Raw genomic sequence first — 23921 nt, forward strand, 5'->3', positions numbered from 1 at the left:
TGAAGTATCTTTGCACATTACAAAAGTGATGTTGATAATAAATGAAATATAAACTATAGTAATTTAATTTTATACCAAAGTAGTACAGAGATTGGCTATTCTAGCCCTAAAAAAGGAAGGACATGTATTTAAATCTCATAGGCTGTCTACTAACCTTTTGAAAAATTACAATACAAAATAAGTTGTTGACCAATAATCTGACGCAGCCTCAAGTCGTGTCTTGAATTAATTTATAGACCCACACTCAAAGTCTCCAACTTGTTATCTATAATTTTAAAATTAATATTTCTAGGCGGACCCTAATACACGGGGCACAATAATTTGAAACCAACAGGTTTGAGGAATTAGGATCATTTCAACATTAGGGATATCTTTTGCCTAAACCAACAATAAATGATTATGTTTATATTAAAACATTTGTTTTAATTTAAATAATATTTTATTAATACTAATATATATATATATATATATTTTTATCATTAAATAATAAATATAATTTTTTTAAATAAAAATAGACAATCTGATTTTGAACTCAAAATTTTTTAAGAAAATAAGAATTGACTAATCGTCCACCCAAAAACTTATTAAAAATGTAAGTAATATTTTATAATAATATAATTTCTTACAAAAAAACACACAGATAACTGAGAACAGACTGACCATTCAATCAAAAATTTATTGATAATTTAAATAATACTTTATAATAATATAATATAACATATGAAATATATATGTGGGATCAATGATGCAGCAAGAGACATGGTCTTGCCAGCCAGTTCTCATCAAATGAAAACCAGAGGACATAAACAATTTGTGATGGATTTGAAATGATCAAATCCCTCCCGACTGCATATAAGAAAAATGGTAGGGACCCATATGTTAATTATTACCCACAAGAGATGAATCTTGAATAAGTAAGCTGTTGATGATCTCAAGAGATGGGACCCTCTCTCTCCTCTCGTCTATAGCCTCTCCTAACATAAAAGTTTCCCAACCAAAGAGCATAAACCTTGATTCATCATCACCCTCTCTGGCCTTGACTTTGACAGATTCATCAAATCAAACAAACACTTCAAAAATATAACAAACACCACAAAAGCAACTCTCAGTCTCAATCTCATAACTTTTCCATGGTCATTTACTTGAACACCAAGTCATCTTTACTTTATTATACTATTACAATTATTGTACTAAGAGGGAAGGAAATAAATTAAAAAAAGTAGAGAGAGAGAGAGAGAGATAGAGGATGAAAGTTCGGAATCATTCTATAAAATTCCAACCCTAAACAGTTCAAAATTTGATCTTTTTGTATAACTACCATTTGTATTCCACGGCATATAGGTGGAGAAAAGATAAAATGAAAGGTGTAAAGATACAGCCTCAACTGGGACTTTAGGGGGGTAATGATGAGATTTCTGCAAAAGAAACGAGGAACATGTGAGAGTGATAGGAGAACGGTTTTTGAGAGAGCCAAGACAGCCATAAGTTTTGCAAGTAGAAACAAACATATGCTATTTGATGATTATGCAACAAATAAATAGATTATAGAGCATCATTAACTAAATAAATAGATCATCAAGCTCACAGAAAGAAACATAAGATCAGTTAAACGTGGAAAGCATAAGGATAATTGCATGTTCAAGTTAAGGAACATATTAGTGCAAAATCAGCAAGTTATACAATATAATATGCACGTAATCTGTGATACCTGAGATCCTTGCTTCAAGTTTTCCAGTTCTGTGTCAAGTAATCATAAGAGCAAGAAGCTGAGGGTGCACAAGGCAGATCAATTATCAAAACCTTTCAAGATGCCTGTTTCGTTGTCTTTAAGTGTGACATCAGCAATGAAGATGCTACCGGAATCACACCATCCACCTAATATATCCTTGCCGGAGCACTGCACCATGGATCAAGCCCATGTGACTATTGGAATCTATCCTATACTAACAAAATGATAATTATCATCTCATATGGCAATAAAACTGGTTATGAGTTGAAACCTGAGTTAAAACCTGGATAGATTATTAAGGCTGCACCTTTTGCTTCCATAATTATGTAGATGTGATAGCAAACACTAGTACAAGTTGAGAAGAAAGACAGACGAAAGCTATCACGCCAATCAAATTTAATGATATAATTTTACATTGATACAAAATTATGTTTCTCTTAATATAAGTTTTCTAGATGACCAATAACAACTTATCAGCCTTGGTTTCAATTCCTTCAGCACTTCATGCAGTTTTTAATGAAGAAAACAAGAGACAGCTGATTTGACGAAATTAGCACAAGCAGATTCTCATCCCTTGCATTGAAAAGTACTTTTTTGGTTGAAAAGAATGAATTAAAAGTTAGTATTCACAAGGTAAAAAGGGTTTTGCCCATTTGGAAAAGTGGGTATACAACTAGTTGCATGCCGAAATGTCTAAGAGGTCAACAAAATGTCCTCTATTTGAGGAAAGGCAATAGATTCTGAAAGTTTTAGTAAAAGGAAAGAAAGTTACTTGTGTATTTTTAATGAGCTATATCTGTCTGCAGGCTATTAAAACTGGACTGGTCCAAACCACTGTGTCATCGGTTCCCCAGCCCAATTGTAATTTGGTCAAATTACTAGTTCAAAAATATTAAAAAAATGATAAATAAAATTGCATGATTGTCTATAAATACAGGTTCAGACAGTGATGATTGTTGTTAAGAAGAAGCTAACAGATTATGTTTAAATTTGCAGTGTGTCTGCTCTGCAAACAGCATAAGTGTATATATAGAATTTAGAAGAATAAGGTACCTTACTGAACCCAAGCCAATTTGAGTCTCCTCTAAACGAAAATACCTTTCTGTTTTCAACCCATTGTCCACAGAAGGCCTGCAAGTATATTGTCTTAATTGCCATTATAACTAATGAAAATTCCAAGGCACTCCTAGCCAGCAAACTTTAACAGGGACGCTCCAAGCCAATAACAAGCAAATAAAGATTTGCCAATCTCTTTTGCAGTTTAGTTGCCTCTAAGCAAAACCCTGGTAGGAAAATAAACAGATCATGCCAAAGATCCAGTAAATTCAACAGCAATCACCTCATAATCAACCCCTTGTATATAGATATAATTGGAGTCAATCGATGAGAAAGCAAGGCCAGTAATCTGCAGTATAGACAAAAGAAAAGTTATGTAGCTGCAATTTCAAACCTGACAAGAATGCAAGTGAATGGAACTTCTGTAGCTTGAATAAAATTATAAACACTTAGACATGGAAGCATTTGCGCGGAAATTCCTATTACATGGCAAAATCTCCAGAAGAACCTAATTAGCTAGACAGCCACAAAAAGACTAAAATTTCTAAGAATAGTAGTATTCATGATTAATTGTAATAGGCATGGCTTGAACCTACATTTCCCTTCCAGAGAGGCCAGGAATTGGCCAGTTGGACTAGAGCCCTAGTCAGATTCAAGCAAATATTTGTTATCAGCCAAAAGCTCATCAGGTTCGCTTGGTTCCATGGTTCAAATCTAATTTAGTGAAGAAAGATACTTTCCAACCATGAGTTCGTTAACTAATTCTGCATGATAGTGCTCAAGGAGCTAATGGAGAACGGCGTATTTGAAGAAACAGCAGAACTATGGTGAGATCCAAAGGGTCCTTTTCATTGTACAAAGAGTTGAATATGAAGCACCAAATGAACAACAAAATAAGCATGAACATACAGTTTGATATAGAGGAAACCACCATTGAAAACTCAAACCAACCTCATATTTTGAACAGTTTATCCACCTTGACAGCGCTGACCATCTACATTCAAGATTTCAACACAAATCAGAGCCTCACTGAATTAATGTGATGACCTTTTTATTTTATGCATCAAAATTTTCCTTGCAATAATGTAATTGAGAGTGTCCTTCCGTCATCAACAACAATATATATTTACTAGTAAAATCCTCAAGTAGAGGCTAAACTGCTAAAAATAACTCTTTTCTGCACTATTTCTATCTTTCATCCCAATAATGAGGATCTGAGATTGCTTATTTGGTAACTATAAGCAACTTTCACACTCTATTCTGATTAGCTATTTGATACTCTAATAGGCAGCATTCTCGTTAAGGCATAAAGTAATTTGAAGCAATAAAATATAGGTACCATATTTGTAACTTTTGGAAGGTGTTTATTTATTATCTAATCAATGTACTTATTTACCTCTTACATTATCTTTATGCCATTCATTCCATCTCGTCTTCAATATTTACTTCATTGTTATATAGCAAAATATATATTACACTATTCTTTTTCTTATCCAGCATTGAAGATTTACATGTATAAATTGCTATAGATAATTTGATTGAAATGATTTATTTTAAAAAAATAAAGTATAATTGAAATAAAAGAATTTATTTAAGAAAACTACTATACTTGTTAAAATTAAGAGCAATATTAATCTAGATCATAATATATTTTGCATTAAATATATATTCATTAAACTTAACAACTATTTTTTATAAGGATTGTAATATGAAAGGATTAAGCAGAACTTTAGAAAGGTTTTAAGTTTCCTGAACTCTCGAGACCAAAAGATTCTCTCTTAATGATTCCTTAGTCCATATTTAAGAGATAAAGATTCTCTTTCAACAAGCCCTTCCTCGTTGTTCAGTATAAATTAAAATCGTAGAAGATCCCTCAGACACCTTAACTCTAATTTGATTTTACATTACCCAGACTGGTAACCAGATCCAACCTGGGGACTATTTGGGTACCAAAACAGGTAGTCATGAGAGATTCCAGCACTCGAAACGTTCTTGAAGATGTATCAGAAGGACTATGTGCTGCACTAGGTTGAGGTAGAGCAAACTATGACAGCTTATGAGACATAACTAACAAGAAGTTGTACGAGCTTTCTAAAGAGTTTTCAGGTGCCCACATATTACATTGGAAGGAAAAAGTAGTGCTTGTAAGGGAAGAGATGAAGAGTGGCCAGGAGCTGGACTGGGAAATGATCAAACCGATGCTAGTCATATGGTACCAAATATTCAACACAACTGATCAGGCTATAATACCTCATAACAACACTATTTGGTACTAATTGGGACTTCCAATTCCAATGATTACAGGACAGACTCACTACAAATTTTGGTACATCTGCAATATTACAAAATATACAAAAGTTTGAAACAGGGAAATTCCCTTTAGCATTAAAAGAAGAAATTATTCTGGTTATGTAGAAGAAAACAAAAACTGAGGCAAGAGCCACTTGCAGATTCCTTAGCTGCCTTGATATCAGCAAGGTATTTTCGGAAAATTCCACAACCAAAGGGTGCATTATGTTTTCAACTTCATCCACAGGACAACCTCTGTATTTAAAATAATCTGTCATTTCAATAGTTTTTTGGACTATACCTTTTAGTTAAAAAAAAAAAAAGTTTTTTGGACTGTTTCTTTTACACCCAGTTCATTCTCAATCAATACAAGCCAGAAAGAAGGTGATATTAATTAATTTATTTTAAACTTTTCCCATTAATGTAGTTGTTCAAAATGTATGTGCTATTTCTAGTTTTTGTTCATTATTTTTGCATTTTTTACGCGGTTATTATTTGTGTAGTTGCATGGTTTTATGGCCATCTTGTGAGAGGTTATTGGTGTAATCAGAGTAGTTTTATTTGCTCATGTAGTAGGCTAATTTTCTTCAGTTGTAGTTAAGCATAGCCATTATTGGTTGTTTTGGGAGTGAAAGGATTAAGCAAAATTTTTAATAAGTTTCAAGTTTACTGAACTCTAGAAATTGAAGAGTTCTCTTTCAATGAGCTTACCAATTGTTCAAGATAAGTCATAAGGAAAGAAAATCTCTAAAACACTCTACCCCTTGGCCAAATATGATTTTAACTTCTCAAAATAGGGTTGGGGCAGGACTCAAATTCTAGATTTTCAGCTCCAGTAATGGAGCCTCATGCTATCTAAACTACAAACTCCTAGCAATCTTATCCTTCGAGACTCATAACAGATTTGCATCTAAGGACCACAACTGATTAATTTTATGTTATAAGCACATTTCCTGCAGCAAAATACCAAACACTCTCAACATTTCTGCTTTTTACGAAAACAATAAAAAAATATTTTATTCCTTTAAATGATGCCTAATTATTCTCGTTTGCATAATGTAACAGTGATGAACCTGCGAGGATCATAAATTGTTACTGTACGATCAGCTCCTCCTACAGCAATATTACCAGTGAAAGAACTGCAGACTGAATAGATAATATCACCAACTGAACCACAAATTCGCTGAATGCAACCACCGTTTTCTCTCACTCTCAAGTCCCATATAGTCAGCTGCATGATGTCAAAAAAATAAGGTGTAGGACATAAGCTAAAGGAGAAACAAGAGCAAACAATGGAAAATAAACGGCTTATCTAAAATGTTCAAGCCTAGAGAAGAACGATTCTAAACCTGACAGCCCTCAGCAACAGCCAGCACGGAACTTCCATTCCCATGGCCTAAAGTCTGTATGAAGTTCAATGAAGATGGATAGGAGAGCCTGAAATTGATCAAATAAAAAAATAGTATGTAATCTGTATAGGATGACAACTAAAGATTGATTATGAAATAAATTCAAAAAATTTCATTCCATTTAGTTGAAATGCAAGGCTTTCAGCAGCATAATCACCAAGAGGTTTGCTCTTCTCAAAAGAAAACAAAAGAAGTAATTCCATAATTTTTAATGTTTATCTTTCAGAACAAAATAAACCGCAGGCAGCAGGAAACAGATAGCATGATGCAATAGTCAGATTATCTCTGATTCCAGATCTGATCAAATACATTCTGAAATGTCCAAAAGCAGATTAAAAATTTATTGCAAAGAACAAGTGCACAGAAAAAAAATTGATCACCAGATCCTTATCTCAAACCCTCCATATTCAAGTCACCAGTTTGATTATAGCTGCTGATTAAGGTTTTTTTTTTACTTGTATAACATTACCAACAAAAGAATCCCAAACAAACATCATCCATATGCAAACAAGTGCACACAAATTACCATTTCTAGGTATAAGAGCATTCAACATTGAACAAAAAAAAATACTCACGTACGTAAGGCACGGAGGTGGATATCTTGATCATAAACATCAATGCTTTTGCAGAAGCTACGAGCCACTGCCACCTGAAATTAGAGAGCAACAGGTAGATAGCTAAATGTTATGAAATTAAAGGGAAATGGCATGGAATTTAGCCTTTTCTCCTTTCATGACTAATACAAAATTCCATACTCTGGCTTGCATGTGGTCTAAACACATTCTATTTTCATTCAGTTCCTATATCTTAGTTATTAGATACATATATATATATATAGGAGAAAAATATCAGTTAGATTCCTCATATCAATGTTAGAATATAGTGGACGACCGCTTAACAAAAATCTCAAGTTCTGAAACCAATAATCCTTGAATTTCTCGTACTTTATTTTCACAACATAGAGTCGCGTCTAGAGAGAGTGAGCGTCTTCGCGTTGTGGTTTTCCATCGTCACCACTCCAAAGGTTGGGTCATGGTCGTGGGGCTAAGGAGATTCTTGTTTGTTGAGCAAAAATCTTTTGACGTTGTAGGGGACGGAAAGGGGATAAGGATTTTTGAGAAGGGTAAGGGTTTTCGGAAATCAATCTTCTTTCAGAAGGAGGAGTTGAAGTGGTTGATGAAATGATTCAGGGAGTTCAAATGGGTGAAAGGGGAGGTGGCATGGGAGAGGAGTCAGAGCAATAGCTAGAGGACGTGGTGGAAGGCATTGAGTAGTAACAGACGAGGGCATTTTTTGGTGTTTTCCGAAGGGAAGGAGGGACCAAGGGGGAGGATTAATAGGATTTTTCTACCAAAGGGATACAAGGCCGATGGATGGTGGCAGATGATGGAGGTGATTCATGAGGTGTTTGGTGTCAAGTTGGTGCCTCTAGAATGGGCTACGAAAAAGAATGATCTAGTTGAAAAAAGACTGGTTATCCACCACAATATAATGCCATCAAAGGTTAGATGTCCGGGATGCAGCATGGAGTTGGGGGTGCAACTGGAGCCAATGGAATGCATTTCGTTTGCCAAAGCCCTAAAGCAAGCAGAGAGAGCTACAAATCGGGTGGAGGAGAGGAGATTCGAACCCATTGCTGGACCTGAGTTTTTTCAAATTCAAAAAGGTATCTCCCAGGAGGGAGCGAAATGTAGTCATTTTGGGTGTAGTGGAAACAACAATGTTGTTGTCGTGTTGACGGGGATAAGATGGAAGTTGGACTGAAAAAGAGCGGAATGGACCTGAGGGAAGGTTCGATTGAAGTAACTGAAGTGGGCAGCAAACTTCCGTTGGCTGAAAAGGGTAAATGGGTAGTGAATGATGCATAGGTTGGACCTCTAGAAGACCTCAGCTCAGGCCTCGTACCCTTAGGGGAGCTGGAGGAGGAAAAAAGCAATTTTTGGCCCGATGTGGAGGAGAAGAGAAGTGGATAAAAGGGAGACTGTCCTGCCCTAAAGCCCCCGCTCAACTTATGAATTCAGCGTTTTTGTTTTCTGCAATTGATATCAGGAGTTGCTGAAGCTCCTTCGACGACTTCCTTCACTTCAAGAGGTGGAGATGGTGGGGAGAGCTGCAGGTTTGGTGAGGGAAGTGGAGGAAATTTTTGGGTTTGGAGGAGATGATTGGGGAAATAGCAACGAAGATAGGAGAGAAATTGAGGTGAATGAGGGGAGAGAACTGCAATTGATCCAACTGTTAGAAGAACCAATGGATGTTCTGTTGAATGAGGATGGGGGAGGGGAGTCTGAGGGAGGCTTACAACTGGTCGTACAATTGTTGAAGGGGTCAGAAATAGAAGAGAATAATGTGCGAGTGGGGGACCCATTGATGGATGGCGACTCTCAATGGGTGCTAGACAACGTGAGGAAAGTGAGTGGATTAGTGGGGTTGGAGTTTGGAGGTTCTGAGGGGAAAACATGGGAGCTTTTTCGTGAAATAGAGAATAAAAGGATAGAGGAGAGGGAAGAGAGAGTGAAGAAAAAAGGGAAGGGAAGGCTAGAGGTGGGACTGAAGGGCTGAGGGAGTTGAGAAGGCTAATATCTCTTGTAAACTATGATGGAAGAAAGAAGGGGAAGAGGAAAGGAGAGGAGAGCAGTGCAAATTATTAATTAATGATTGGTCGAATCATTTCATGAAATGTAAGGGGTATCAACGACCTTAAAAAGATACATGTTATCAATGAGTTGATGGAAACCAGAAGTAGTCTATCTTCAAGAGATCAAAGTGGAAATCGTAGGGTGGAGCTTGTTCGGAGTTTATGAGGCTGTAGGGAGATTGGTTGGAGTGCATTGCCTGCTAGCAGGAGGTACTATCATCATGTTTTTTTTAGATAAAAAGTATTAAAATATTATAAACAAGATACCAAAAGCAGCACCATCCATATACAAAACATTTATAATTGTGTTCGAGTGTCAACGACATTCCCAAAATCTTCCAACCTAACAATTGTCATATCCTAACAAGATGGAATCAAAATAATGCAACTATCTATCTTTTAACTTACTATTCTCTACCTCTCTACTTTCAAAATCTCTACTATTTCTTTCCTTTCATAGGACCCAAAAGATGGTCAATGGAATAATCTTTACAAAATTCCTCTTTCCATACAAACCTTCCCAAGCCCAAACCTACTTCCTAACTGACCTCGCATGATTCAATTAATGCCCAATAATTCGTAAATTATACACCATAAGTTGTAAGCAGTAAGACACTATAGCAAAATGTGATTGCATGACTCCACATAACAGTATCTATTGACCATGGTAAGACCCATTTTCATCAATTTGTCATTTGTCAAGATGCATTATTTGCAAGTTTCCCACGCAAAGAAAACCATTCTAGGGAGAACTTTATTTTTCCATATTTGGGAAGCCGGGAACAATCCTCTCCTGCACTGGCCAGCCCCTATAATGTGTGAATAATATGTCTTGACAGAAAATTCTTGTCTCTTACTTAATTTCCACAAAATCCTGTCATTACAAGTGTTGATCTGCTGAGTCTCAAGGGTTGCAGCAAATATTCATACTCATTCACCTCCCAATCATTTAAATTTTTGCTGACATTAACCAACCAAATCACACTTCCATTGACGATCTTATAAGTATCTTTAATCTTCATGTTTTTGGATTGAGCAGTCGCATATATACTTGGAAAATTACTCATGATACAGGTGCCCTCTAGTCAAACATCCTCCCAGAATTTAATTCGGTTTCCTTTGTCTACACACCACTGGATACATTCATTAAGCCTTGTCCAACCCATCAAAAATTTCTTCCACGGGCCATAACCATGCGGTCTGATCATTCTCCCAAGAATAAGCTCACTTGTAGCATCACCCCACCTGGCAGCAATGATTTTTCTCCATAGTTCTTCCCCTTCCTTAAAATAGCGCCAAAGCCATTTCCCTTGAAGAGCCATATTCATCTCCCATAGAAATCGAAACTGAATGGCTTCTATTTTCCTTGCAACCTTCACTGGAATAGTTACAGTGGAGAGAAAAAAAATGGGTAGGTTGATAAGTGTGCCCTTAATGAGTGCGAGTCTACCCCTTTTAGATAAAAATTTTCTTTTCCAACCAGCAAGTCTTCTCTCAATGGAGTCAATAACCAGTTCTCAAGTACAGGAATCTTTGTATTTAGAGCCCAAAGGGATGCCCAAATATAAAATAGGTAACTTGACAGCTTTGCATCCCATAATATTGGCTAAGTAGTTTTTATTCCTTGTATCCCCAAACTTCATCAATTATGTCTCCCTTAGATTAATTTTTAGGTCAGAAACCAACTGAAAGCACAACAAAATACATCTCAGATGCAAGAGATTTCTAACCTCTGGTTAACAAAAAATCAAGGTGTGGTCAGCGAAAAAGAAATGTGAAACCTGAACAGCATTTGTACCCTTCCCTACTATAATAACTTTTAGCAAATTCAAATCAATAGCCTTACTGATCAAAGCATTCAGTGCCTCCAGAATGATTAAAAACAATAGCAGTGAAAGGGGATCACCCTGGCGCAACCTGTGAGAAGCAGAGAAAAATCTGGATGGACTACCATTAACTAATATCGCAAAGGAGGTGGTAGTGATACAGCTGTGCATCCATTTCATCCATTTTTTGACCAAAACTCATTCTTTTCATTATATATTCGAAAAAATCCCAACTAATATGATCGTAAGCCTTCTCTATGTCTAGCTTGCAGAAAACTCTTTTTTTTTGCCTGAAAATCAACTCATCCACCACTTTGTTTTCAGCTATAACCGCATCCAAAATCTGTCTACTTCTCACAAATGCATGTTGGTACTCCCCAATAATCTATCCTAATTCCTTGGATAATCTATTAGCCAAGACTTTTGCAATTAACCTGTAAATGCATCCCACAAGACTAATGGGTCTGAAATCTTTAATATCCCTAACACCTCTCTTCTTAGCAATTAAAACAAGAAAGGTAGTATTAAGGGATCTCACAAATTTTCCAGAATCATATAAATCATGAAACAGTCCCATAACCTCATTCTTGATTAAATGCCAAAGTTCTTGTAAGAACATCATGTTGAAACCATCAGGGCCCGGTACCTTGTCGCCATTACACATTTACAAACTGTCCAACACCTCACTGTCAGTGAACTCCGCTTCAAGGAGCTGCCTACTTGTCATGGATAAGGATTTGAATTGTAACCCATCCAATCTAGATCATCTAGCACACTCTTCCGAGTACAGACCTGAAAAAAACTCCTTAGTAGCCTCCCTCATGTCATTATTACTTCAACTCTCTTATCCCCAATCTACAGCCCATCCAAGAAATTACACCTTCTACAGCTCGCCAAAGCATGAAAATATTTGATATTACAGTTATCTTGTTTCAATAATTTCTCTCTAAATTTTTGTTTCCACGATATCTCATCCCTACTCATCAACTTTGTCATCTTAACCTTTAGGTCGTCCCTTGCCACCCTCTCCCTCTTCATCCAACCCGAAAATATCATTTTTGCTGTCCAACTCACCTAAATCAGTGAATAGACTGTTGAGTTCCTCCCTTTCTTTTTCCCGTTCATTTTTGGTCCAATGTTTGATCACATCTTTTAGAGCTTTGAGTTTGTGCATGATTATGTACCTTTCCAATTCTTCTCAACCAAGTTCCTGAATCTTTCCATCCCCAACCATCTGTTATCCAGTCTAAATGGAACAGGGCTCCATTGAATACTATCGGAGATTAGACATAATGGAAAGTGATCCAAAAGTGGACATTGAAGAATTTTCTAGAAGACACATATTAGCTTCAGCAGAAGATGGAAGGAGATAAGAAAAGGGTCTATCCTAGACCAGGAGGGCGTGTCTCATTGATTGGACCAGGTCCATCTACCCCCACCAAAGGAAGGTCCACCAAACCCATTCTATCAATTACCTCAGAAAATTCCTTTGCAATGCTGGTCGAGAAAGTGTTGTCATTTCTCTCCTCCCTTCTCATACCATGTTAAAGTCCCCTCCAAAAATCCAATTCTCACTCCAATTTCGTTTAACATCCTCCAACTCCTGCCTCAGCTTTTCCCTTTCCTCTCTTATCTCACAGCAATAAACCCAGAGAAGATCCATTCAGCTCCTCCCCTACAATTGTGAAACCAACAAGATATAGTAATCTCCCCCCTTAACCACACCCACACATTTGACTCTCTCTTCCCTCCACATGATAATGATTCCACCAACCGATCCCCTAACCAAAATGGCATGCCAACCCACATCTGCTTCCTTCCATAAGCTTTTAATAATCTCATCAGAATACTCATCCAACTTGGTTTCTTGAAAACAAACAATCTCCAGTTTCCATCTAGCAAAGCAGCCTCGGAGAATCAGATGTTTTCCCCAATCGTTTAATCCTCTGACATTCCAAGACACTATTTTTTCAAAGATTAAAACAACAGTTTTACTCCCCCTACCCTCTCCCCCCTTATCCTCCTACCTTCATAATTTACTATCGATTCCAGTCTTTTGAGTTCTCGCTTAGTACCCACACTCTGTTTTTTCTTATGTTTTTTTTCCCTTCATCCTCTTTCTTTTGGTCAGAAATTCTTTTTTCAATTTCAACATAAAACGAAAAAACATGTTCTTTCATACCTGCCTAGGAGATTCCAATCACCCTGCTGAACTTCTAGATATTTTCTAGAACCCAAATCGAACTCCCAGCTCTATTCTCCTCTGTCAGGTCAACACTATCCAAGCTCAAAGACAAAATCTCCTCAATTTTCGGGTCTGGTATCATATTAATCACCTAGCTTGCATCCTCCACCAGAACCATCGCCAAGCCATCTTCTCTGTTTTCACCTTCATTGCAAGATTACATCTCGCTTCTGGATCTGTAAATTCTTCTCTTTCACTTTCAGAGGCACAAGAAGTAACATCAATCTGCCTTACTTGTGTAGGATCCTTTTTCCGATCCTCCTCATCACAATCCTTCTTCTCCGAGTTTCTCCCACCGACCTCCTCCATCATGATCACAGAAGGAGGATGTACTTTTGTGTGAAGTCACTATAACTAGCAAATGCTCCATCTCCTGCTTATTTAAGGATACTAGGAGTGGTTTCAAATGGTTGTTTACAGGTGTCTATTACAAAGGTGAGGGTAGTTATGTCTTTATGGGCGGATATGGAAGAGAGTAGGGAGAAGTGGATGGGGTCATGGGTGGTAGGAGGTGACTTCAACATGGTTCTGAAGAGGAGTGAAAGAACTGGAGATCACTTTCACAGCCGTTGTGTAGAGGAATTCAAAGAGACTTTAGACAGGTATGACATTATTGATCTCCTTTTGGTTGGTGGTAGATGGATGTGGTCTAACCAAAGGAAGAACATGTCATGTTCCAGAATAGATAGATTTGTGACAACTACTGATATTCAAGAAGTTGTTGTTAACGTATGCCAGAAGAGACTGAATAGATTAACATCATATCACTTTCCTATTACTTTGGAATCAAATGGAATCAGGTGGGGACCATGCCCGTTTAGACTGGATGATAAGTAGCTGAAGGTCAATGAGTTCAAAGACAGTGTTAGAATCTGGTGGGCAGCGGTCAGCCCAGATGAGAAGGCAAGTTTCGAAATGGCTCAAAAGCTGAAATTGCTGAAAACAGAAATAAAAATGTGGTGCAGGGAAGAGGGGCGCAGGTATGATTTGAAACTGAACTCCTTGCTTGACGCTCTAGAAGCCTTTGATTTAAGAGGGGGAGAATGGCTCAAAGGAAGATGTGGTGCAAAGGGAAGCTGTGAGTTAAAGTGGCAACTTGCTTACAGTTGGAAGAAATAAGTTGGAGACAAAAATCTAGGGTTAGATGGGTGGTGGAAGGTGACCATAATACCAGTTTTTTCCACTGCCTGGCCAGTCAACATAGAAGGAATAATTTTGTGAGTTCAATGTTGTTTAGGGATAAGTTTGTGGAAGGGAATAAAGAGCTGGGAAGGGAAGCAAGTAATCATTTTGCTAGAATGTATGAGGAAGAGTTCAACTGGAGACCATCTTTGGATGGCATCAATTTCTGTTCTTTGGATGAGTCTAGTAGGCTGTCCTTGGAAGGTTGCTTTTCTGAAGATGAGATTTTTGAGGACTTGAGGGCCTGCAAAAAAGATAAGGCGTCAGGTCCCGATGGGTTTAATATGGGATTCCTCCAAGAGTTTTGGGATGTGGTTAAGGATATTGTGGACCTATTTAATAAATTTCATCGGTCCGGATCCTTTGTTAAGTCCTTGAACTCTACGTTTATTGTTCTTGTGCTCAAGTTGGAAGAGCAACTGATATTAGGGATTTCAGGTCAATTAGCTTGATTGGATGTGTTTACAAGTTGATAGCCAAAGTCCTTGCAAGGAGAATGGCTGAAGTCCTTCATATGATTGTAGGTGAGAATCAATATGGTTTTGGGGGAAGACAGATCCTTGATGTAGCCTTGATTGCCAATGAAGTGGTGGATGAGTTACTTAACAAGAAGGGGATGGGGTCTTTTGTAAACTTGATATGGAAAAGGCATATGACCATGTCAATTGCAAATTTGTGGACTGTATGCTCATGAGATCGGGATTTGGTATCAAATGGAGAAAATGGGTCAAAGTAGTGTATTTCCACCACCTCCTGTGATGGTTAATGGTGGGCCATTGTCTTTCTTCTAGGCTTCTAGAGGGTTATGACAAGAGATCCACTGTCCCCATTACCCTTTATGGTGGTTATAGAAGGGCTGAGTAAAATATACTCAAGACTAGAGACATTGATTTATTCCAGGGCTTAAGTGTTGGGGTGGGGTAGAGAAGAGAAGAGCTGACCCATCTATTATTTGTTGATGATGTACTTCTATTTTGTATTCTAGAACGGGGTGCGTCGTTGAATTTGAGGTTTACTCTTATGGGCTTTCAGCTGTTTCTGGTCTTAACATCGATATAGTTAAATCCAAGCTAGTCAGATTAGGCAAAACGGAGGAGCAGGTGAGTTTGGCCACTGTATTGGGCTGCAGAGAGTCTAATCTCTCTATTAAGTACTTGAGCATTCCCTTGGGGGCCAACTATAAAAATACAAGAACATGGGAGCCTGTTGTTGACAGATTTGATAGCCAATTGGCTGGGTGGAAAGAAGGGCTTCTATCTAAAGGTGGACAGCTTACCCTCATCAAGAGTACTTTGTATAAATTACCGATACATTATCTCTTTTTGATTTCCATCCCGGTTAGTGTTGCTAAGAAATTGGAGGCGATCCAATGCAGATTTCTATGGGGTAATGTGAATGATAGACGGAAGTTTCACTTGGTGGCTTGGAAAGAGTTAAAGAAGCCTCTTGCTATGGGTGGCTTGGGTATCCTTTCACAAAGTTAAAATCTGAAATGAATTTTCACTTGGTGGCTTGAAATGAATGTGACTCTTCAAGGTAAATGGTTGTGGAGGGTTATGGCTGAGGAAGGGATTTTATGCCAAAGGGTTATTACTGCAAAGTTTGGAGTGGAAGGCAATGGGTGGTTCACTTGCTCGGCGTTACACTCTCAAGGGAAGAGTTTGTGGAAGAAAATTGGGGCTGGGAAGGAAAAAATGGTGGAAAGTGGGAAGAGGTTAGAAAGTTTGTTTATGGACTGATCGGTGGATTGAAGGGGGACTGCTCAAGAATCAATTTTCCCAGATTTACAGCATTGCCCAAAAGAAAGAAGCAAAGATCTGTGAGTGCTATGAGGAAGTGTGAGGTGGAAGGGGAGGGTGGCAGGTCTTGATTTCTAGAAACTTGAATGATAGGGAAGTTAATGAGTATGAAAGGCTGATGGTTGTTATTTCGAGCATGACCTTGGAAAATAATAATGATGAACCTGTGGAAGCTAACCAAAAATGGTCTCTTCACAACAAAATCTTGGTATCACTGGCTTATTAAAAGCAACAGTGAGACAGTGTGATTTCCTTATAAATAGGTTTGGAAGATGAAAGTCCCTCCTAGGGTCTCCTTTTGCATGGGAGGCATGTAAGGAGTGTATCTTAACCATTGATAAACTGAGAAGTAGGGGGATGATCCTAGTGAATGGTTGTTTTATGTGCAGAAAATAAGGAGACCTGTAACCATGTTTTGCTTCGGTGCCCAATGGTGTATGACCTGTGGTCTGTGGTATATAACATTTTGGGATTAATTTGGTGGTGTCTGGGTCGGTGAGAGAAGAATTAGAAGCTTGGAAGTTTCTGAAGGGGAGATGTATGTTTGCTGATATGATTCCACTATCTATCTTTTGGTTTGTATGAAAGGAAAGGAATAGTAAGGCTTTTAAGGGGATTGAAGATGTGAGAGGTTTTGATGTACTTAAAAATAGATGGATCACCCTTGATCTTGGTATATAAGACCCTTGATTTTTTGTTGTTGGGTTTGGTCAAGGAGGAATTTAAAAACCTTTTTGCTACAATGAATACTTCGTAAATTTGTACATGGGTTGCACCCCCTTGATGCTCATAGTTATATACTTTCCATTTTGTATTTCAAATATGTATATATACATATAAAAATTAATCATAATTTACACACCTAATGCATGATAAGATCAACTTTACTTGAATCATCCATTCTATAACTACAGATTTATATTCCTGCTTGTCAAGGTATAAAAAAAAAACCAACTTAAATTTGATATGAAATTAACTGGGAACTTGAATATTATTCTTGGTTCAAATTTTGTCATATTTATATTGTATATTATTCCTGTTATACTAAATTAGAATTTGAAACAAACTCAACGTTGCAGATATAAAGGCACAATCAACCATCTTTTGCAAATGATGCCACCATTTGCAAGGATCATGTTATAGTTTTTTTCCAAAATTTACAAACTTATTTTTGAATATATATATATATATTTTGTTCCATTAAATTTTGGAAAGAAAATAGGTCACTTGATAGACATGTGCTTGTGCATTGTCACTGACACGTGATAACATGAAATAAACATACTAGATGAAAAAAAGCCCTAAATTCAAAAACTAATGGTTTGAGAATGTACCAAAATATTAATATTAATAAACTAGTATAGATCAGCAGAATAGTCACAGATTGAAAGACTAAGTAAATGGTTGAAAGTAACATCTTTAGGGGCAAATGCAAAGAAAATATTATCAAGATGTCCTTGGTCAAAAGATGTGCCAGGGAAATTTCAAGTGCCTATTCTTTTAGCAATCCTCAACAAGAATGGTGCCAAATTTATGAAATACTTGAAGATTCCACACCATTGAAAATATTGCCATGACAGACATAATCTTCACAATGTAAATATTTTGTATAGAGATGGCACCCCCTTGATGCCATATACGTAATATACATGTTTTAATTTTTAAAAAAAAGGACATAATCTTCATAATATTAAGTAGACGACATTCTGTAGTATTAGGTTATGTAACTATGTTTCCTAATAAATTCTTTCCTTTGATACAAAAATATGGTGTTAAGAAGCACTATTTTTACAATTTTATGTAACCCGAACACAATTTTTTACAAGTCTGTCAAAATATCAATTAACTACTCACAGTTTTTCCTGATAACTCACCCCTGGTTAAACATTTGAAAGAATCAGAATATATGAAATTCATTATGTAATTTGGCAGAGTAAAAAAGAAGGAAAGATAGACGGAAATCCACAATCATGGGGATCGAAAACACACAAAACCAAAATCAGAGGGTTTTAAAGAACTCAATCGCAAGAAAAGATCTATCTAGTTTTATCATTAAGCAATTTGAAAAATGAAATTATAGTTTTGCCTGTGTATTTATAGGAAATAACAATGAAATGAGAATCCTGACTATACATGAAAAAACAAACCTATTTATATGACAAATCTTTACTAGTAAGTAGGAAAATAATTCTAAATAGTCCAGCATCACTAGTTGAGTAGACAATTAAGGTACCATGGACCATTGACCTGGACTGAAGGAGAGCCCTGCCCAACTACCCTCTCCAACACCACAATCCCGAGGTAAAACTGAATAAGTAAGCTTATCAGCATCTGAAAATGTCAAAATAAACATTGGTAAGAAACACCTGTTATGAAACCAACTCAGGAGTGGAGTCAAACAAATCCACCAGAAATTCACAAACATGCATATTGGTAGGATTTAGTAACTTTGCTAATTTGACTACAAGCATCATTAAAAGATCCTTCAAGCCTGGTGACCCTCTTAACAGATGGTCCTAACTAGTAAATAATTGAAACAAAAAAGGAACGGATTAGAAAATCCACCATAGCCGGAAAGCAAAACAAGGGGAAGAAAAGAGGAAAAATGTTTTCCTTGGATTCCTTTTGAACAATCAGCAGAGAATTATTAACTAACCTGAGTTGATCTAGAAGAAACAGAAAAAAACTGGGATTTAAATTATGGCAAACCATTAACCATCATAGCAATAGATTGAATCAAGGATAAGAATAAACCAATAATGATTAGGTGCCTATGGAACTTTAAGGAAAATATTTTTTTGTACTCATCAATGGGATGGAAAAGAAACATGAGAGGGTCTTGCAACACCTCATAGGAAAAGAAAATGATTTATTTACTATTGCTTTATGTGACCATTGCTATGGAAGAAGACCACTCAAGAAGGCCTCACCCCACAGTGGCACATTGCTACCCAGTTGTGTTTGTAATTAATCAGTTTGACCTGAAAGGATAGATATCTATTTTCTCACTTCTAGGTCAGGCACTGGTTGCTAAAAATCAACTTGCAAAAGAAGTAAACTTGGCAACAAAAAGATGAAATTATATATCGATTTCTGAATTTCAAAACACTGAACATTGTCAAGATTTATGACCGTGAAAAATTTTCTTCTGACTTTACCATAAATTATGCAATATCCATAAGATAGATAAAGAGTATGTACCTTTACCACTACCATCCAGTTTAGATACAATAAGGTGACCATAAGAATCTACACTTCCCAGTACCAAATTGCCAGGGCCTACAATGTAAATTATTCAGAGAAGAGAAGTCAAGAGACACGATAATGAAAGTTGTTCTTAAATCAATTAAGGAAAAATTGTCTGCACAGTATTATCTGATACGAATGAGTTCTTTGTCAAAAGAAAAAAAAATGCCAAGGAATTCCAAAGATAGATGCCTGTGGCACTACCTAGTTATTTTGACGATCCAAATCTTTCCAACAAAAAAAATATATAATCACGATTTACACTCCAACCAGAGCCAGGGTGGGCAAAAAAGGCACATGCAAAACTGCATCAAAAATAAAATAGACAAGATATTGCACCATGCAGACAATAGAATAATCCAATATGACGTCACAGGGTACATGATCTGATGTTCCCTAAAGCTTTTAAATTGAAGTGCTTGAACTATGCCCAACAGCATATAAAAAGAAAAAGGGAACAATGACTGGAAGAAGAAAACAATTATAAAGGACATAATATCATTTGCATAAGTATTGATTGACTGCTTTAAACGTCACATAACAGCTTTTCTACACGACAGCTTTTTTCACTAGAGATAAATCATAATCATAAGACAGAAAATTAAATCTGAACCATTTGATCACGATTTAATTAGAATTAAATCTGGGCCGTCTGTGCATGCGGGAACGGATCTGCGCCGTCCAATCGCGCGCACGCGGATCGCCCACGTGGCCCGTCCCCTGGTCAGCGTTTCCTTGCCACGCGGCGCGTCCTGGTTGGCCGGGGCTGCTGATCGGGCCGCTGACGTGGCTGCTGACGTGGCACAATTTTTTTAAATTACGTTTTGACCCCTGATTTCCGATTTTCTTTTTAAAAATACCTCCATAATCCAAATTTTCACCCATTTTTTCCAAAATCAATTTCAATTAAATCCAAATAATATTTTTACCCAATTTTATCACTATTATTATTTTTATTTTCATTAAATTAAATTAAATAAAAATCAAACAAATAAATAAAAATAAAAATAAATAAAATAAAAAATTTTATTTTTATTTGGGTGTTACAATGTCGCCAAACAGTTAAACAGAGAATAAATGCACATACCAAATGCGAATAAAAGACCCACTTACTCTCAGCCTCATTGAGTACTATACTTTGGATTTCTGAACGATGAGGGCATCGGTTGACTAACATAGAGTCCATAACCTAAAAAGGGAGCAGGACTAACATATAGTTAATTTTTCTTTTTCCTTGTTTCCTTTAGAATATAGTGACTAATTCTTTAAGAAAGGGACAACACAGGTTAATGTCATAAACAAGTACCACTGTCTGTACAGGGATGAGAAGGCTATCTTTCCCTTTGCTGATGAAAGTATCTTCCATTGATATCTATAAGCAAAAAGAAATAAGTAACTAAAATCATTCTTGTATTTAGCAACCAAAAACAAAATAAATAAATAAATAAAAAGAGTCATTCTAAGAAAAACATCCACCTGGACTGTGGCATATCAGTAATCAAACAAGTAGAGGTCCAAAACAGATTGTATTAGAAATCATGAATAAATTAACACAAATGTGTCCAACTTAATTTCAAAACCACCACATTCATCTCAACCCAAAAAAATACGCCATGAGGTATGGGAGGCTGAAAGTAAGGAAAAAAAGAACAAGTCATCAAATTTGAAACTAAATACTTATCATCTTCCATAAAGTTCCTTTCCATGTTCTTGGAAACTGAGCAACTATCCATAGAAGCACAAGCATTCTTCCCAAGCAAAGTATTCTCTCTCACACAAGCACATGATTCTTCCTCATGACTCAACAGAATTCATACCAATAACTTCGCAAATAATACATGTATACACATGACATGAGCACCAAAATGTGAAAAATTAAATTATTGTTCTAATTCTACTTTGAATTTCACTTTTCAAGTGAGATCAATTCCTATTATCTACCAAAAATTTTTGAATTAAATATAACTTTTACAAATGAATTTCACAAAATTTACGTATTTGTTTTAAAGGAGTAAGCCAAAATGGTTTTATTCTAACACTCAAAATTTGCTAAACAGAATCAGAGATCTAACCTTACCCAACATGTCCAGTTAACATTCATTCAATCAAAGAACATATGTTAACACAAAAGAGAAGTCCAGTGTTTGTGTATATTCAAGGTAAAAGAACAGTACCTGGAGCTTGTAGACCTGACAACCGGAAGCTATGTAGACCCAACAAGAAGAGCCGTCAACATTAGCCTAAACACAAAATACAAATAAACTGAATTCACGTGAGGTAAATAATTGTTAGAAAAAAAGAGGAATTTGAAATGTAAAAGTAAAATACATGGAGAGCCAGGCGAGTAGACTGAAGATTAGCAGGAGATGGGTTCTGAATGAGAGTTGACGGTACCACCGCTTTTCTCAGACTACTGGCCTCCAACTCCATTGTCGTCTTCTTCGCTCCGCTTGGTTCCTCTCTCGTGTGTTTTTCACGGTCGATACCGGATGTGGCGTTTCCGGAGAAAAAAGTTTCGTTGGGAGTTGCAGCCAGCGGGAAGAAGTCGGGTTTTGTAGTTTTACTCGGCCACCTGCAAGGGTTTTAGGGTTTAAGGGCCCCGACCCATTTCTACCGCCAATCAAAGAGCCTGCAGCTTTCAATAGCAAGTTGGACCTTGATCACTTGTTAGAGGTATTTAAGTGTGGTGTTGAGTTTAACGAATTTGAGTCCTCTGATTTTATTACTTAATTTGTGATGTATGATTTTACTTAACTCAGAATTAGTAAATAAATACTTGTAATTACACAATACTCAACCTAATACTAAAATTATAGTACTAGTTCGAGGTTGAGACATATAAGCCCATGCTGAGTATTAGAACAACTAAAGATGCAATGGATAGTGTGCTAAAAGAAGGTATTAAATTTAATCTAGTTTATTTTTTAATTGTAAAAAAAAATATATTAATATTTTTAACTGTTATACCTATTTCAATTAAAATAATATAATTATCATTTTTTTTTTCTAAACAAATACATCACTATTAAATAAAACTAAATTTAACTTGATCATTACAATCCCACCAACATATTAAAAAATTATAAATTCTAATATTTTATTAAATCAAATATTATAAATTAATCATGATCAACTCAGAGTTCACATAAAAAATAATAACTTTGTTTTTTAGTGAAATTAAATTCTCGCAACTCTCAAGTAAAAAGCAAGGATCTTTAACCATTAAACTGTCATTTTAGAGCTAAGATTTTGAACACATAACAAAGAACTTACAATCCATCCATAACTTTAATCTTTTCTTCAAATTTATATGAATTCTGCATAAAAGATACTTCTATTCCATAAAATTAAAATTTAAATCAATTTTAACATAATATAATACAAAAATTAAGAATTGAACTCTCAAAAATCCAAGTCTGACCAATAAGTTTTTTTTTCCATTTAAGGAGTCATCATTGAATCCATGCACGGTAAGGTCAAAAAACAACCTTTCACAAAGTTTAAATCTGAAAAGAGTTGCCCTGTCGTACTATGGTTATGATCCCTTTAGGTCTCAAGCAGAATCCCTAATCACACACTAAATCCGATTATAAATGAGATAAGCTGAAAACATTACCAACACATCTACTGGAGGGAGATAAAAACCATGCAGAAACAGTGAAGCTGAAAAAAAAAACACCACTAAACCCAAGCCCTTGTAACTCATAGCTCGTTTAAGTATCTCATACAATCTGCACAATTTATCAAAGCCATGTCACTGAACCATTTTCATCAGATGAAGTTTTCGCTATTTTTCCCTGAGTTTGGAAAGCTGCTACAAGATATTAGGATTTCCTAATTCATTAATAACGAGTGTGACAAAGGAGAAAAAGAATATTGTCAGAATGAGAGATGTAAAAGAGAATAAAATGTCATTCCTATTTTCACACTGCAATCAGTTTCAAGGCTAACAACGAATGGCAGCTTCAACACAAAATGGAGAACTTCCATTTAGCTGAAGTCTGTGTCTGATTCCTTAAAATTCACTAGAAGAAGAAATATATTACCGACAATGTGCTCCCTTCTTCCTCTGCCAACATTTTTCTGCTTCCTCTAATACCTTGTAAGCTGTTCCATAATGCCACTCCAAAATAATACTAAAAAATAACAATAATCACAAAAACATCATAAATGATAATGATCTTAGACAAAGTTTCAGACTTAAACCAATAACCATCCAATTATAGATTGGGGCAAAAAAGACAATATTTCCTCTCAAACTAAAATTAGGTGATACTCCTGCAACGAAGAAAGAACTCATCCTCAACAAATCTTTGCCATCCAACTATGGAAAGAAATCCACAAAGCCACCAATTCTACAACTGTGCTTGTCTTCGCATAAAAACTTAATCATCAAACATAAGCCATTTTCATGAGTTCATTTGTCCATCATAGGGAAAAGTATGAAAACAACTATTCCTGCAAAAAACCATTAAATAGGAAACAAAAATTTGTAACAAGGTATA

The 23921-nt window shown here is 36.2% G+C and overlaps 1 protein-coding gene across 5 annotated transcripts; it reads right to left on the reverse strand.

The window, feature by feature from the left end:
* Positions 1–1105: 1105 nt before the first annotated feature.
* Positions 1106–22260, reverse strand: LOC110825319 (uncharacterized). Of its 5 annotated transcripts, none has more exons than XM_088221470.1 (14): positions 21745–22207; positions 21591–21678; positions 20723–20788; positions 20530–20605; positions 19372–19449; positions 18404–18501; positions 7059–7132; positions 6424–6511; positions 6148–6305; positions 3737–3779; positions 3069–3134; positions 2783–2860; positions 1709–1897; positions 1106–1415 (listed from the first exon to the last, which is right to left on the reverse strand). In XM_088221470.1, the coding sequence occupies exons 3-13, from the start codon at positions 20780–20782 to the stop codon at positions 1787–1789; spliced, it is 930 nt and encodes a 309-aa protein (XP_088077596.1). In that variant the 5' UTR covers positions 20783–20788; positions 21591–21678; positions 21745–22207; the 3' UTR covers positions 1106–1415; positions 1709–1786. The 5 variants fall into 5 exon arrangements, with proteins under 5 accessions (XP_088077596.1, XP_088077592.1, XP_088077594.1 ...); XM_088221466.1 differs by having other exon boundaries at positions 21591–21656; positions 21745–22193; XM_088221467.1 differs by lacking the exon at positions 1106–1415 and adding an exon at positions 2001–2074 and having other exon boundaries at positions 1755–1897; positions 21591–21656; positions 21745–22247.
* Positions 22261–23921: the final 1661 nt, after the last annotated feature.

This window comes from Carica papaya, chromosome 1, assembly GCF_054855325.1.
Source record: "Carica papaya isolate Zhongbai chromosome 1, ASM5485532v1, whole genome shotgun sequence".
Classification (NCBI taxonomy): domain Eukaryota; kingdom Viridiplantae; phylum Streptophyta; class Magnoliopsida; order Brassicales; family Caricaceae; genus Carica; species Carica papaya.

Excerpts from the sequence above, each read along its gene's own strand:
- LOC110825319 (XM_088221466.1), bottom strand. The coding sequence starts at position 21,846 with ATGGAGTTGGAGGCCAGTAGTCTGAGAAAAGCGGTGGTACCGTCAACT. Across the intron at positions 20,789-21,590 it reads GTCAGGTCTACAAGCTCCAG|ATATCAATGGAAGATACTTT; the intron begins GTACTGTTCTTT and ends TTTTGCTTATAG. Across the intron at positions 6,306-6,423 it reads CTGTTGCTGAGGGCTGTCAG|CTGACTATATGGGACTTGAG; the intron begins GTTTAGAATCGT and ends GACATCATGCAG.